This window comes from Salvelinus namaycush, chromosome 20, assembly GCF_016432855.1.
Source record: "Salvelinus namaycush isolate Seneca chromosome 20, SaNama_1.0, whole genome shotgun sequence".
Classification (NCBI taxonomy): Eukaryota; Metazoa; Chordata; class Actinopteri; order Salmoniformes; family Salmonidae; genus Salvelinus; species Salvelinus namaycush.
In genome coordinates, this window is record NC_052326.1 from 11,885,511 (window position 1) to 11,900,491 (window position 14,981).

A 14,981-nucleotide genomic window follows, 5' to 3' on the forward strand; every position below is an offset into this window, starting at 1 on the left:
GGAAACGTTACTCAATTGGTATCAAGGGACCTAACGTGTGCCAGGAAAACATTCCCCACACCAGTACACCACCATCAGACCAGGCAATGTTTTTCCACTACTCAATTGTCCAGTGTTGGTGATCGCGTGCCCACTGGAGCTGCTTCTTCTTGTTTTTAGCTGATAGGAGTAGAATCCAGTGTGGTCGTCTGCTGCAATAGCCCATCTGTGACAAGGACCGACGAGCTGTGCTTTCTCAGATGCCGATCTGCACACTAGTGTTGTACTGCGCCGTTTTTTGCCTGTTTGTAGCTTGCCTGTTAGCTTGCACGATTCTTGCCATTCTCCTTGGACCTCTCATCAACAAGCGGTTTTCGCTCCACAAAAAGGCCACTGACTGGATGTTTTTTGTTTGTCGCACCATTATCAGTAAACCCTAGACACTGTCATCCATGAGAAGCCCAGGAGGCCGGCCATTTGTGAGATACTGGAACCAGCGCGCCTGGCACAGACGATCATACCACGCTCAATGCTGCTTAGGTCACTTGTTTTGCCCATTTTAATGTTCAATCGAACAGTATGGCCAAGTGTCTGTAGGAGCGAACCATTTTCGGGAACGGGGTGGTGACCTAATAAACTGGCCACCGAGTGTACACTTACTGTACACTGTTTTAACCAGCTTCATCACAGTTGCAGATTACAGTATTGCTCAATGACAGCACATTTCAGTTGTTCGGAGCATGCTAGATAGCTAATTAGCACAGGTGGTCCCTCAGTCTTCCGTCTGTCTTCCATAAACAAAAATGATGAGTGTAGGCCAGTGACAAACAATTTAAATGTAATGCCTTTTAAATTCAGGCTGTAACACAAGGACAAAGTCTGAACAAAGTCTGGACAAAGTCAAGGGGTGTGAATACTTTCTGAAGGCACTGTACCATGCAATCACCTTATCATGGAAATGTTTTGTTCATGAGTTGTTACTGATTGTGTGTTTTGTCTGTTTCTCTGCTTAAGATGGCAGGTAATTTTAAGGCAACCCGGAACACAGAGTGAGTCGCCATGGCGGCAGGAGTGGCTGCATGGCTTCCCTTTGCACGGGCAGCAGCTATTGGCTGGATGCCTGTGGCCAACTGCCCCATGCCCACTGCTCCTAGAGACCACAGAAAGAGACATGACGAGCTGATCATCCTGAATGTGAGTGGACGACGCTTCCAGACCTGGAGGACCACACTGGACCGCTACCCAGACACCCTGTTGGGAAGCTCGGAGAAACAGTTTTTTTACGATGAGGAGACAAAGGAGTATTTTTTCGACCGGGACCCAGACTCATTCCGCAGCATTCTCAACTTCTACCGGACAGGAAAGTTGCACTATCCTCGCTACGAGTGCATCTCGGCCTATGACGAAGAGTTAACTTTCTTCGGCATCATTCCGGAGATCATCGGCGACTGCTGCTACGAAGAGTACAAGGACCGGAAGCGGGAGAACGCGGAGCGTCTCCAGGATGACCAGGATGACAACAAGGACTGCAAGCTGCCCAACATGACATACAGAGAGACAATGTGGAGGGCCTTTGAGAACCCTCACACCTCCACCATGGCCCTGGTGTTCTACTACGTCACCGGCTTCTTCATCGCCATCTCAGTCCTCACCAATGTGATAGAGACGGTACCTTGCGGTGCCACGCCTTCACAGAAGGACATGCCGTGTGGTGAGCGCTATACCATTGCCTTCTTCTGCATGGACACAGCCTGCGTCCTCATCTTCACCGTGGAGTACCTCATGAGACTGTTCGCCGCACCCAGCCGCTACCAATTTATGCGCAGTGTGATGAGCATCATCGACGTGGTAGCCATCTTTCCCTACTACATCGGCCTGGTGATGACAGACAATGAGGATGTGAGCGGGGCCTTCGTCACGCTCCGAGTGTTCCGTGTGTTCCGCATCTTCAAGTTCTCCCGCCACTCGCAGGGCCTCAGGATCCTGGGGTACACGCTGAAGAGCTGCGCCTCCGAGCTGGGCTTCCTCCTCTTCTCCCTCACCATGGCCATCATTATCTTCGCCACGGTCATGTTCTACGCAGAGAAGGGGTCGTCGTCGACCAAGTTCACCAGCATTCCAGCCTCCTTCTGGTACACCATTGTCACAATGACCACGTTGGGGTAAGTCCTCCCTATTTCTCTCTCTCTCCCTGTCTCACTTTTATTCTCTTTCTCGCTCACGTTCTCTTCCTCGCTTTTATCTTTCTTCCAATCTCTTTGTTTTTTTTCTTGCTCTCTCTCCCTCTCATTTTCTCAGCAGTTTGGGTTCTCTTTCTCCACTTGTGTGGTTCATTAAAAAAAACGTGTCTTCTGCATTGGAATGATGCATGCTGTCCCCAAGAGATCTCAAGATGGTTCACAAATGTTATCTTCAAATCAGGAGCTCTCACAAAACCTTACTTGGCATCATCAAATCACAAATACTGATTCATGTTGGGAGTTTTGGTATTCTAAAAAGTTAAGAAGTCAACCATCCAAGGTTGAATTCAAGCAACAAATGTCTTCTGAAGAGGCTTTAGTTAGTTATACAACTATAATTCACTTCAACATGATGAATGCACCTTAACAAGTTGATTAGCAGATTTGATCTGGTGCCAAAATGCTTGCCTGTGTTCTACTGCAAATGTAATACCTTGGTCTATTGTTTGGGTATCCTGGATATGTTTTCTGCTGTGTGGTGGAAAATGGAATATGGATAAATGCCAACAGCTTCTTCACTTCTTCAATAGACTAGTGGGTGTATGTATGATGCTGCTGCCCATTTGAGTAATGGTGGAGAGCCACCACTACATTTACAGTACCTACCTGACCTACAAGTATAAACTCTAATGGCAAAGTGTTTACCTCACTGGAGGCTGGCCGAATGCAGTAGCTCCTGGGAAAGTGTGTGTGTGTGTGTGTGTGTGTGTGTGTGTGTGTGTGTGTGTGTGTGTGTGTGTGTGTGTGTGTGTGTGTGTGTGTGTGTGTGTGTGTGTGTGTGTGTGTGTGTGTGTGTGTGTGTGTGAGCATGCACGTGCCTGTGCACTTGCGTGCATTCGTCCATGTGTGTGCGCTTGCCTGAATGTTTTGCGAGGGTAGCGGGAGATTTGTGTGTTCCTATTATGTCTTTGTCTAGTGGGTGTTTTGTGTCTAATGTCATTTCAAAAATGGCCGTAATCTGGTATGCTCTGGGACAAATAATCCCAGAAAACAATGATTGTAATAAGAATTGGGATCCTGAATGCCGGTGAAAGGGTTTTTGTTTTTCTTACTAGATTAATGATTGGTTTTAATTTGTTATAAAAAAAAAACTGTACATATTTTCAATGTTACATGTATAGGTACGTACAGTATGTAGATGTAATACTTTTTACAACTATTTTCCTTCTATTTATACTTTGCCAGCTTCTCTTTGGGCTTTGTCCATCTCCACATTGTGTTCGTCATTGAGAATGACCTCTGACAACCAATGTCTCCCTGGTAGACTGGTGCTGTTATAGCCTGTCTGATTCTTCACTGGCCAGCTAATACAGTGACCTTGACGCTTGTTTCGCCAAGCAGCCAGGAAGTATCTCTCCAGGAAATAGTGCCAGGGGAAATAGCCGTTCAACCCTGTTCCTGCTCTGTTCTCTTCAGTACCCACCAGTTGCTTCATGAGTGAAAAATATACAAACATTTGTTGGTTTCCCCCTATAAAAAATATCCATAGAATGGTCCTTTGGAGGAAAGATTGTTGACATATATTTGACATTTGTATCTAAAAGCATAAAAACATATATTTACATTTACATTACATTTAAGTCATTTAGCAGACGCTCTTATCCAGAGCGACTTACAAATTGGTGCATTCACCTTATGATATCCAGTGGAACAACCACTTTACAATAGTGCATCTAACTCTTTTAAGGGGGGGGAGGGGGGGGTTAGAAGGATTACTTTATCCTATCCTAGGTATTCCTTAAAGAGGTGGGGTTTCAGGTGTCTCCGGAAGAAAAATATAAAAATATATATATATATATAAAATATAAAATATAAAAGCATATTACTTTAATTTGGCATATTTTTTAATATATTGTTGAACCTAATATACTCTACGGGCATACCAACGTTCCAGAGTGGGATCTCTGCTAGTTTTAATGTTATGGCCCATTTAATACTGAAATATTGTAGCCAATCACATCCCTCCTTTTACTTGTATCATTGCTTATCCTGCAAATCACCAGCAGAGGGCAACCATTTTGAATACATTTTCGAATCAAACCAAATGTCACATGCACCGAATACGATAGGCGTAGACCTTACAGTGAAATGCTTACTTACAAGCCCTTAACCAAAAATGCAGTTTTAAGAAAAATACCTAAAAAATAAAAGTAACAAATAATAATAAATAAATAACGTTTCCGTCCCGGAGCAAGCACCAACTAGCCTGGGACTAGCGCATGCAAGACCCATCACCCGGCTAGGGCTCCTGGGCTACTCCTGAAGCCCACTCCTCGGCTACAATATCCAGACCCCTTCTACTGCCGGTACGGGGCACGGAACCCCGCCGATCCTTCACGGCTGGAATACCGACATAATCTGCCCGAGGATCCCAACAGACCCCCCAGGCGCGACGTCCCCTGAAGGCCCATTCTGCTAACCGCGGCCTGCTAGCTATCTATAGCATATTGGACTGTTAGCTGATCCACTGGCCAGTTTCTTGGACCACTATACCCATTTTGCAAATTGGACTTGGACCCCTCTGCTACTTGGAACCCTACTAATTCCACGACTGGTCTATCGACGTCAACGCACAACGCACGAGGAGGCAAAAACAGACTTTTCCCCCATCGCAACGTCCCTCGAAGGCCCTTATGCTAGCTTGCTAGACCCGGCCTGCTAGCTTGCTAGCACCGGCCTGCTAACTGTCTGAATCGCCGTGTCCCCAGCCAGCCCAACCACTCACTGGACCCATACTATCACTTGGCTATGCATGCCTCTCCCTAATATCAATATGCCTTGTCCATTACTGTCCTGGTTAGTGATTACTGTCTTATTTCACTGTAGAGCCTATAGCCCTGCTCAATATGCCTTAACCAACCATGTTGTTCCACCTCCCACATATGCGATGACATCACCTGGTTTAAACGTCTCTAGAGACTATATCTCTCTCTTCATTACTCAATGCCTAGGTTTACCTCCAATGTACTCTCTTCCTACCATACCTTTGTCTGTACATTATGCAATGAATCTATTCTATCGTGCCCAGAAACCTGCTCCCTTTACTCTCTGTTCCGAACGTGCTAGACGGCCAGTCCTTATAGCCTTTATCCATACCCTTATCCTACTTCTCCTCTGTTCCTCTGGCGATGTAGAGGTTAATCCAGGAACTGAAGTGCCTAGCTCCACTCCTACTCCCCAGGTGCTCTCATTTATTGACTTCAGTAACCGTAAAAGCCTTGGTTTCATGCATATTAACATTAGAAGCCTACTCCCTAAGTTTGCTTTATTCACTGCTTTAGCACATTCTGCCAACCTGGATGTCTTAGCCGTGTCTGAATCCTGGCTTAGGAAAACCACCAAAAACCCTGAAATTTCCATCCCTAACTATAACATTTTCCGTCAAGATAGAACTGCCAAAGGGGGCGGTGTTGCAATCTACTGCAGAGATAGCCTGCAGAGTTCTATCTTACTATCCAGGTCTGTACCAAAACAATTCGAGCTTCTACTTCTAAAAATTCACCTTTCCAGAAACAAGTCTCTCACCGTTGCCGCTTGCTATAGACCACCCTCTGCCCCCAGCTGTGCCATGGACACCATATGTGAATTGATTTCCCCCCATCTATCTTCTGAGCTCGTGCTGCTAGGTGACCTAAACTGGGACATGCTTAACACCTTGGCCATCCTACAATCTAAGCTTGATGCCCTCAATCTCACACAAATTATTAATGAACCTACCAGGTACAACCCCAAATCCGTAAACACGTGCACCCTCATAGATATCATCCTAACTAACTCGCCCTCCAAATACACCTCTGCTGTTTTTAACCAAGATCTCAGCGATAACTGCCTCATTGCCTGCATCCGTAATGGGTCTGCGGTCAAACGACCACCCCTCATCACTGTCAAACGCTCCTTAAAACACTTCTGCGAACAGGCCTTTCTAAATGACCTGGCCAGGGTATCCTGGAATGACATTGACCTCATCCCGTCAGTAGAGGATGCCTGGTTATTCCTTAAAAGTGCCTTAAATAAGCATGCTCCATTAAAAAAATGTAGAACTAGGAATAGATATAGCCCTTGGTTCACTCCAGACCTGTCTGCCCTTGACCAGCACAAAAACATCCTGTGGCGTTCTGCATTAGCATCGAATAGCCCCCGTGATATGCAACTTTTTAAAGAAGTTAAAATATACACAGGCAGTTAGGAAAGCTAAGGCTACCTTTTTCAAACAGAAATTTGCATCCTGTAGTACAAACTCAAAAAAGTTCTGGGACACTGTAGTGTCCATGGAGAACAAGTGCACCTCCTCCCAGCTGCCCACTGCACTGAGGCTAGGAAACACTGTCACTACCGATAAATATACAATAATTGAGAATTTCAATAAGCATTTTTCTACGGCTGGCCATGCTTTCCACCTGGCTACCCCTACCCCAGTCAACAGCTCTGCGCTCCCCACAGCAACTCGCCCAAACCTCCCCCACTTCTCCTTCACCCAAATCCAGATAGCTGATGTTCTGAAAGAGCTGCAAAATCAGGACCCCTACATATCAGCCGGGCTAGACAATCTGGACCCTCTCTTTCTAAAATGATCTGCCGCAATTGTTGCAACCCCTATTACTAGCCTGTTCAACCTCTTTTGTATCGTCTAAGATTACCATAGATTGGAAAGCTGCCGCGGTCATCCCCCTCTTCAAAGGGGGAGACACTCTGGACCCAAACTGCTACAGACCTATATCTATTCTACCCTGCCTTTCTAAGGTCTTCGAAAGATTACCGACCATTTCGAATCTCAACCTACCTTGTCCGCTATGAAATCTGGTTTCAGAGCTGGTCATGGGTGCACCTCGGCCATGGTCAACGTCCTATGCGATATCATATCCGCCATCGATAAGAGACGTTACTGTGCAGCCGTATTCATCGACCTGGCTAAGGTTTTTGACTCTGTCAATCACAACATTCTTATTGGCAGACTCAACAGCCTTGGTTTCTCAAATGATTGCCTCGCTTGGTTCAACAACTACTTCTCCGATAGAGTTCAGTGTGTCAAATCGGAGGGCCTGTTGTCCGGACCTCTGGCAGTCTCTATAGGGGTGCCACAGGGTTCAATTCTCGGCCCGAATCTCTTCTCTGTATACATCAATGATGTCACTCTCGCTGCTGGTGATTCTTTGATCCACCTCTACGCAGACGACACCATTCTGTATACCTCTGGCTGTAACGGCTGTCAATGTCGTTCTCCTCCTCGGACGAGGAGGAGCATGGATCGGACCAAGATGCGGAGTAGTAGGTATTCATGTTTTAATGAACAAACAACAAACACTACAAATTACGAAACTCTACAAACGTGACTAACCTGAAAACAGTCCTGTGTGGCCCAAACACTGACACAGGAAACAAACACCCACAAAACACAAGTGAAACCCAGGCTGCCTTAGTATGACTCTCAATCAGAGACAACGATACACACCTGTCTCTGATTGAGAATCATACCAGGCCGAACACAAAATCCCAACATAGAAATAGAAAACATAGACTAACCCACCCAACTCACGCCCTGACCAACTAAAACAAATACATAACAAAGGAAAACAGGTCAGGAACGTGACAGAACCCCCCCCTTAAGGTGCGAACTCCGGGCGCACCAGCACAAAGTCTAGGGGAGGGTCTGGGTGGGCGTCTGTCCACGGTGGCGGCTCTGGCGCTGGGCGAGGTCCCCACCCCACCATAGTCACTCCCCGCTTCCGTATCCCCCTCCCAATGACCACCCTCCAACTAAACCCACCTAAATGAAGGGGCAGCATCGGGATAAGGGGCAGCACCGGGATAAGGGGCGGCAGCTCCGGGCTGAGGGACTCTGGCAGGTCCTGGCTGAGGGACTCTGGCAGGTCCTGGCTGAGGGACTCTGGCAGGTCCTGGCTGAGGGACTCTGGCAGGTCCTGGCCGAGGGACTCTGGCAGGTCCTGGCCGAGGGACTCTGGCAGGTCCTGGCTGGACGGCTCTGGCTGGTCCTGGCTGAGGGACTCTGGCAGGTCCTGGCTGAGGGACTCTGGCAGGTCCTGGCTGAGGGACTCTGGCAGATCCTGGCTGGCGGAAGGCTCTGGCGGATCCTGGCTGGCTGGCTCCGGCAGCTCCTGACTGGCTGGCAGCTCCTGGCTGGACGGCTCTGGCTGGTCCTGGCTGGACGGCTCTGGCTGGTCCTGGCTGGACGGCTCTGGCTGGTCCTGGCTGGACGGCTCTGGCTGGTCCTGGCTGGACGGCTCTGGCTGGTCCTGGCTGGACGGCTCTGGCAGGTCCTGGCTGGACGGCTCTGGCTGGTCCTGGCTGGACGGCTCTGGCTGGTCCTGGCTGGACGGCTCTGGCTGGTCCTGGCTGGACGGCTCTGGCTGGTCCTGGCTGGACGACGGCTCTGCAGGCTCAGTCCAGACGGGCAGTTCTGGGCAGACTGGCAGACCTGTAGGGAGGAGACGGAGAGACAGCCTGGTGCGTGGTATAGGCACTGGCTGCGCTGGAGAGGAGGAAAGCTCTGACAGCGCTGGACAGGTGGGAGCAGCTGGAGAGAGAACCCGGAGAGACAGCCTGGTGCGGGGGGCTGCCACCGGTGGACTGGTACTTGGAGGTGGCACCGGGTATACCGGACCGTGAAGGAGGACACGTGCTCTTGAGCACCGAGCCTGCCCAACCCTACCAGGTTGAATGGTCCCCGTAGCCCTGCCAGTGCGGCGAGGTGGAATAGCCCGCACTGGGCTATGCAGGCGAACCGGGGACACCACCTGTAAGGCTGGTGCCATGTACGCCGGCCCGAGGAGACGTACTGGAGGCCAGATACGTTGGGCCGGCTTCATGACATCCGGCTCGATGCCCAACCTAGCCCTCCCAGTGCGGCAAGGTGGAATAGCCCGCACTGGGCTAAGCACGCGTACTGGGGACACCGTGCGCTTTACCGCATAACACGGTGTCTGACCAGTACGACGCCCTCTCACTCCACGGTAAGCCCGGGGAGTTGGCTCAGGTAACCAACCCGGCTTCGCCACACTCCCCTTTAGCCCCCCCCCAAGAAATTTTTGGGTGAGCCTCTCGGGCTTCCAGCCTCTCTTACGTGCTGCCTCCTCAATCCACCGCTCCTGGGCTGTGGCTGCCTCCTTCTCCTCCCGAGAGCGGCGATTCTCTCCAACCTTTGCCCAGGGTCCTTTACCGTCTAGGATCTCCTCCCAAGTCCATTCCTCTTCTCTCCATTGCTTTTGTTCTTGCCGTCCTTCTCCAATCCGCTTGGTCCTGGTTTGGTGGGTGTTTCTGTAACGGCTGTCAATGTCGTTCTCCTCCTCGGACGAGGAGGAGCATGGATCGGACCAAGATGCGGAGTAGTAGGTATTCATGTTTTAATGAACAAACAACAAACACTACAAATTACGAAACTCTACAAACGTGACTAACCTGAAAACAGTCCTGTGTGGCCCAAACACTGACACAGGAAACAAACACCCACAAAACACAAGTGAAACCCAGGCTGCCTTAGTATGACTCTCAATCAGAGACAACGATACACACCTGTCTCTGATTTAGAATCATACCAGGCTGAACACAAAATCCCAACATAGAAATAGAAAACATAGACTAACCCACCCAACTCACGCCCTGACCAACTAAAACAAATACATAACAAAGGAAAACAGGTCAGGAACGTGACACTGGCCCTTTGTTGGACACTGTGTTAACTAACCTCCAGATGAGCTTCAATGCCATACAACTCTCCTTCCGTGGCCTTGCACTTAAATGCAAGTAAAACTAAATGCATGCTCTTCAACCGATCGCTGCCCGCACCTGCCCGCCCGTCCAGCATCACTACTCTGGACGGTTCTGACTTAGAATATGTGGACAACTACAAATACCTAGGTGTCTGGTTAGACTGTAAACTCTCCTTCCAGACTCACATTAAACATTTCCAATCCAAAATTAAATCTAGAATCGGCTTCCTATTTCGCAACAAAGCATCCTTCACTCATGCTGCCAAACATACCCTCGTAAAACGAACCATCCTACCGATCCTTGACTTCGGCGATGTCATTTACAAAATAGCCTCCAACACTCTACTCAACAAATTGGAAGCAGTCTATCACAGTGCCATCCGTTTTGTCATCAAAGCCCCATATACTACCCACCACTGCGACCTTTATGATCTCGTTAGCTGGCCCTCGCTTCATACTCGTCGCCAACCCCACTGGATCCAGGTCATCTACAAGTCTCTGCTAGGTAAAGCCCCGCCTTATCTCTGCTCACTGGTCACCATAGCAGCACCCACCCGTAGCACGCGCTCCAGCAGGTATATCTCACTGGTCACCCCCAAAGCCAATTCTTCCTTTGGCGGCTTCTCCTTCCAGTTCTCTGCTGCCAATAACTGGAACGAACTGCAAAAATCTCTGAAGCTGGAGACTCTTACCTCCCTCACTAGCTTTAAGCACCAGCTGTCAGAGCAGCTCACAGATCACTGCACCTGTACATAGCTCATCTGTAAACAGCCCATCCAATCTACCTCATCCCCATACTGAATTTACTTATTTATCTTGCTCCTTTGCACCCCAGTATCTCAACTTGCACATTCATCTTCTGCACATCTACCATTCCAGTGTTTAATTGCTATATTGTAATTACTTTGCCACCATGGCCTATTTATTGCCTTGCCTTTCTTATCCTACCTCATTTGCACATGCTGTATATAGATTTTTCTACTGTATTATTGATTGTATGTTTGTTTATTCCATGTGTAACTCTGTGTTGTTGTATGTGTCGAACTGCTTTGCTTTATCTTGGCCAGGTCGCAGTTGCAAATGAGAACTTGTTCTCAACTAGCCTACCTGGTTAAATAAAGGTGAAATAAAAAATGTATTTAAAAAGAGCAGCAGTAAAATAACAATAGTGAGGCTATGTACAAGGGGTACTGGTACAGAGTCAATGTGCGGGGGCACCGGTTAGTCGAGGTAATTGATGTAATATATACATGTAGGTAGAGTTATTAAAGTGACTATGCATAGATAATAAACAGAGAGTAGCAGCAGCGTAAAAGGGGGGGGCAATGCAAATAGTCTGGGTAGCCATTTGGCGCTCCAGTACCGCTTGCCGTACGGTAGCAGAGAGAACACTCTATGACTAGCGTGGCTGGAGTCTTTGACAATTTTTAGGGCCTTCCTCTGACACCGCCTGGTATAGAGGTCCTGGATGGCAGGAAGCTTGGCCCCAGTGATGTACTGGGCAGTACGCACTACCCTCTGTAGTACCTTGCGGTCGGAGGCCGAGCAGTTGCCATACCAGGCAGTGATGCAACTAGTCAGGATGCTCTCTCTGGTGCAGCTGTAGAACCTTTTGAGGATCTGAGGACCCATGGCAAATCTTTACAGTCTTCTGAGGGGGAATAGGTTTTGTCTTGCCCTCTTCACGACAGTCTTGGTGAGCTTGGACCATGTTAGTTTGTTGGTGATGTGGACACCAAGGAACTTGAAACTCTCAACCTGTTCCACTACATCCCCGTCAATGAGAATGGGGGCGTGCTCGATCCTCCTTTTCTTGCAGTCCACAATCATCTCATTTGTCTTGAGCACATTGAGGGAGAGGTTGTTGTCCTGGCATCACACTGTCAGGTCTCTGACCTCCTCCCTATAGGCTCACTCGTTGTTGTTGGTGTGTCACTTTTGTCTTACCAGCTGTTCTATCCTGCCGAAACAGTATGTAACCCGCCAGCTGTATGTTATTCATGTCGTCTTTCAGCCACGACTCGGGGAAACATAAGATATTACAGTTTTTAATGTCCCGTTGGTAGGATATACGTGCTTGTAGTTCGTCCACTTTATTATCCAGCGATTGTACGTTGGCCAATAGTACTGATGGCAAAGGCATATTAGCCATTCGTCGCCGGATCCTTACAAGGCACCCTGATCTCCTTCCGCGATATCTCCATCTTTTTCTCCTAATAATGCCTTGGATGAGAGCCTCGTCGGTTGTCTGGAGTAAATCCCTATTGTTCGACTCAAAGAAAAATTATTTGTCCAGTTCGAGGTGAGTAATCGCTGTTCTGATGTCCAGAAGCTCTTTTCGGTCATAAGAGACGGTAACAGCAACATTATGTACAAAATTAGTTACAAACAATGCGAAAAAACAAACAAAATAGCACGGTTGGTTAAGAGCCCATAAAATGGCAGCCATTCCCCTCTGCCGCCATTACTCGTTTGTTTTCCCATTTGCTCTGTTGGTAATGCTTACAATTGGATCATACCTCTAAGTTGCAGCGATCCCACTCTGAATGAACGTGTGGATACCATTTTTATGTCTCTGTGTCCAGTATGAAGGAAGTTTGAGGTAGTTTCGCAAGCCAATGCTAACTAGTGTTAGCGCAATGATTGGAAGTCTATGGGTATCCGCTAGCATACTATTTTTGCCAAAATCCCGGAGTATCCCTTTAAGGTTACACTTTTTTGGGGATATATGGTATTTGAGTTGCCTGTCTAACAAATCCATTTGCTCTCCTCCAAATGTTTTTTTAAATTAAAGTTAATTGATGCACACAATCTTCTATAATTTACTGTAAGTGATGCTTCCCATTATTACAGAATGGATCACCACGGAAACTCAGTAGTCATTCGACCATCTTGTTCCGACACAGCGTTTCTAAAGCCTGCCACTTTGCTCACCTGCTGAAGGGGCATATGCTCAGGTGATGAGGTCACCCATTTCCCATCTGTCTTTTTATGTAAGAACCATGGACGCAAACCAAGCAACCATCTACCCCCCAAACACAAGTCACCAGTAAATCTTCCAATTTAGGTGTTCAGATTAAGGCTTTTGTGGAACTAGAGATGGTGTTGTCTTTTTAATTTATTTCCCTTATCTTGGATTTACATGTACAAAGACTTATCTTGGAATTACTTGTTCAAAGAATGTATATGCTGTCATTCTCTGGCAAGCTAAAATCAGGGCCTGTCAGTAGGCTATGCTGGAGGACCACATTGGCACACCATCAACTGTGATAATACAGTATACTGTATGTGTGGTAAATATTCCTCCCCATCCCCAGTCCATTATCAATACCAGAAAGACCTTCACAGGGCAAGCATGACTCTATTAGTATCTACAGTTTAAGGTTTAAGGTTGAATTTATTTGCACCAAATAAAATAAGTGATAAATAACAACACAGATAAAAACAAATAAATAAATAACGGTGTGCAGGTGTGGTTGGAAGCCCAAGGGCTTATATAAAAACCACACCACAAAAAAACTACATACAAAACATAAGTAAAAATATCAAAAAGGTTTGTTAAAACAGATAAAACCCACTAATCATAAAAGTACAAATGAATCGATCAGCAAACACAAAGAACTGAAAAACGGTATATATTTTAATTAAATGTGTGTGTGCATGTGTGGATGTGAGTGTGTGAGAGTTGAGCTATATGGAGGAGATTACTGAGTTGTCATTTAGGGATGACGAGTTTTTTTGCAATGTGAAGATATGAATTCCAGAGTATGGTACCTCTGTATCTGATTAGAGAATTGACTATGTGAGGTGTGACAGAGGGGAGGCTAGAGGTTATCGCAGTGTCTTGTGTTATATAGATGGATTTCAGAATTAGCCTGGAAGAATCCATTGAAGGGTTTAGGTAAACTGTCTGGGAGGTATGAGCATTTGTAGATGAAAACGCATAATTGGTGTACATTAATGTTGTAAATAGACAAGATATTGTTTCTTAAACAAAAGGTGCAGATGGAGCTAGGTAATTAGAGGAGGTGGCTAGTCTTGCAAATGTCTTTTGTATGATGAGTAATGTGTGGAGGTAAGAGGAGTGTGTACTGGCCCAGACAGTATTACAGTAAATTAGATATAGGTAAATTAAGCTACAGAATAGAGTTAGGAAGCAAGCCTGATAAACCACACCACATATCTTTCTGATGATACCAGATTTCATCACTTTGCTGCAGACAAATTGAATATGATCTTTCCAGTATCATTTTTCAGCAATTAGAACTCAGAGGAATCTAGTGGATGCGACTTGTGACTTTAATTATTTATTTTTTTACAATATTTCTTATTCTTACTCGTGGATACAATAAAGATTTTACATGAAAGATCATTTGTTTATCTGGAACCAATCATACAATTTGTCCATGCCTGGGTTGGCTTCATTGATTAGTCAATCAAAAATGATTTGATGTGAATGGGAAGTACGGTAGAAGACAGCGGTGAACAGCATTATAAGAGGACATGTCATAAAGCACAGTTGTCTCTTCAGTCAACCATGTTTCTGAAAGGGCAACAATGGGAAATTCATGACTGAGAGAAGACAGATCATGAACAATGTGGTCATGATTTTTAGGAAGACTGCGGACATTCAAATGAAAGGTCGAAAACAAGCTCGTCTTGGAATGAGATACTCCCGTACGGGTTGTTCAATTGCGTAACGTTATAGTAATCACAAGTGATGGAATTATTTCTAGTAAGTTTCAGGAAATTTGAATCTGGATCAACACAGTCATTACATTTATCGTTCGCTTCATTAATATCTAACGGGTTAAAGATCTTGTTATCAGGGTTGATATGTTCCCAACTGAGAGAGATATGCAGTCGGAATCAACCAGAGAGTGGAACAGAAACATAGAAATGCCTCCAATACAACCACACATTTTTGTTAGTTTTATCAACAGGGGTGCACTTCCTATGGAATGCACATTGAGACAGTTCACATAACACCACTGCAGACTTCAGAGGGTTATGCCATTTAGAGCAATGTGTGTTTTTG

The 14,981-nt window shown here is 46.5% G+C and overlaps 1 protein-coding gene across 1 annotated transcript in view; it reads left to right on the plus strand.

Moving 5' to 3' along the window:
* The first annotated feature begins 1,038 nt into the window (after positions 1–1,038).
* Positions 1,039–14,981, plus strand: part of LOC120065669 (potassium voltage-gated channel subfamily D member 3-like) — a 119,583-nt gene continuing 105,640 nt past the window's right edge. The window contains exon 1 of the mRNA XM_039016736.1: positions 1,039–2,141. Coding sequence (XP_038872664.1) covers positions 1,039–2,141 — 1,103 coding nt within the window. The remainder of the gene's footprint in view (positions 2,142–14,981) is intronic.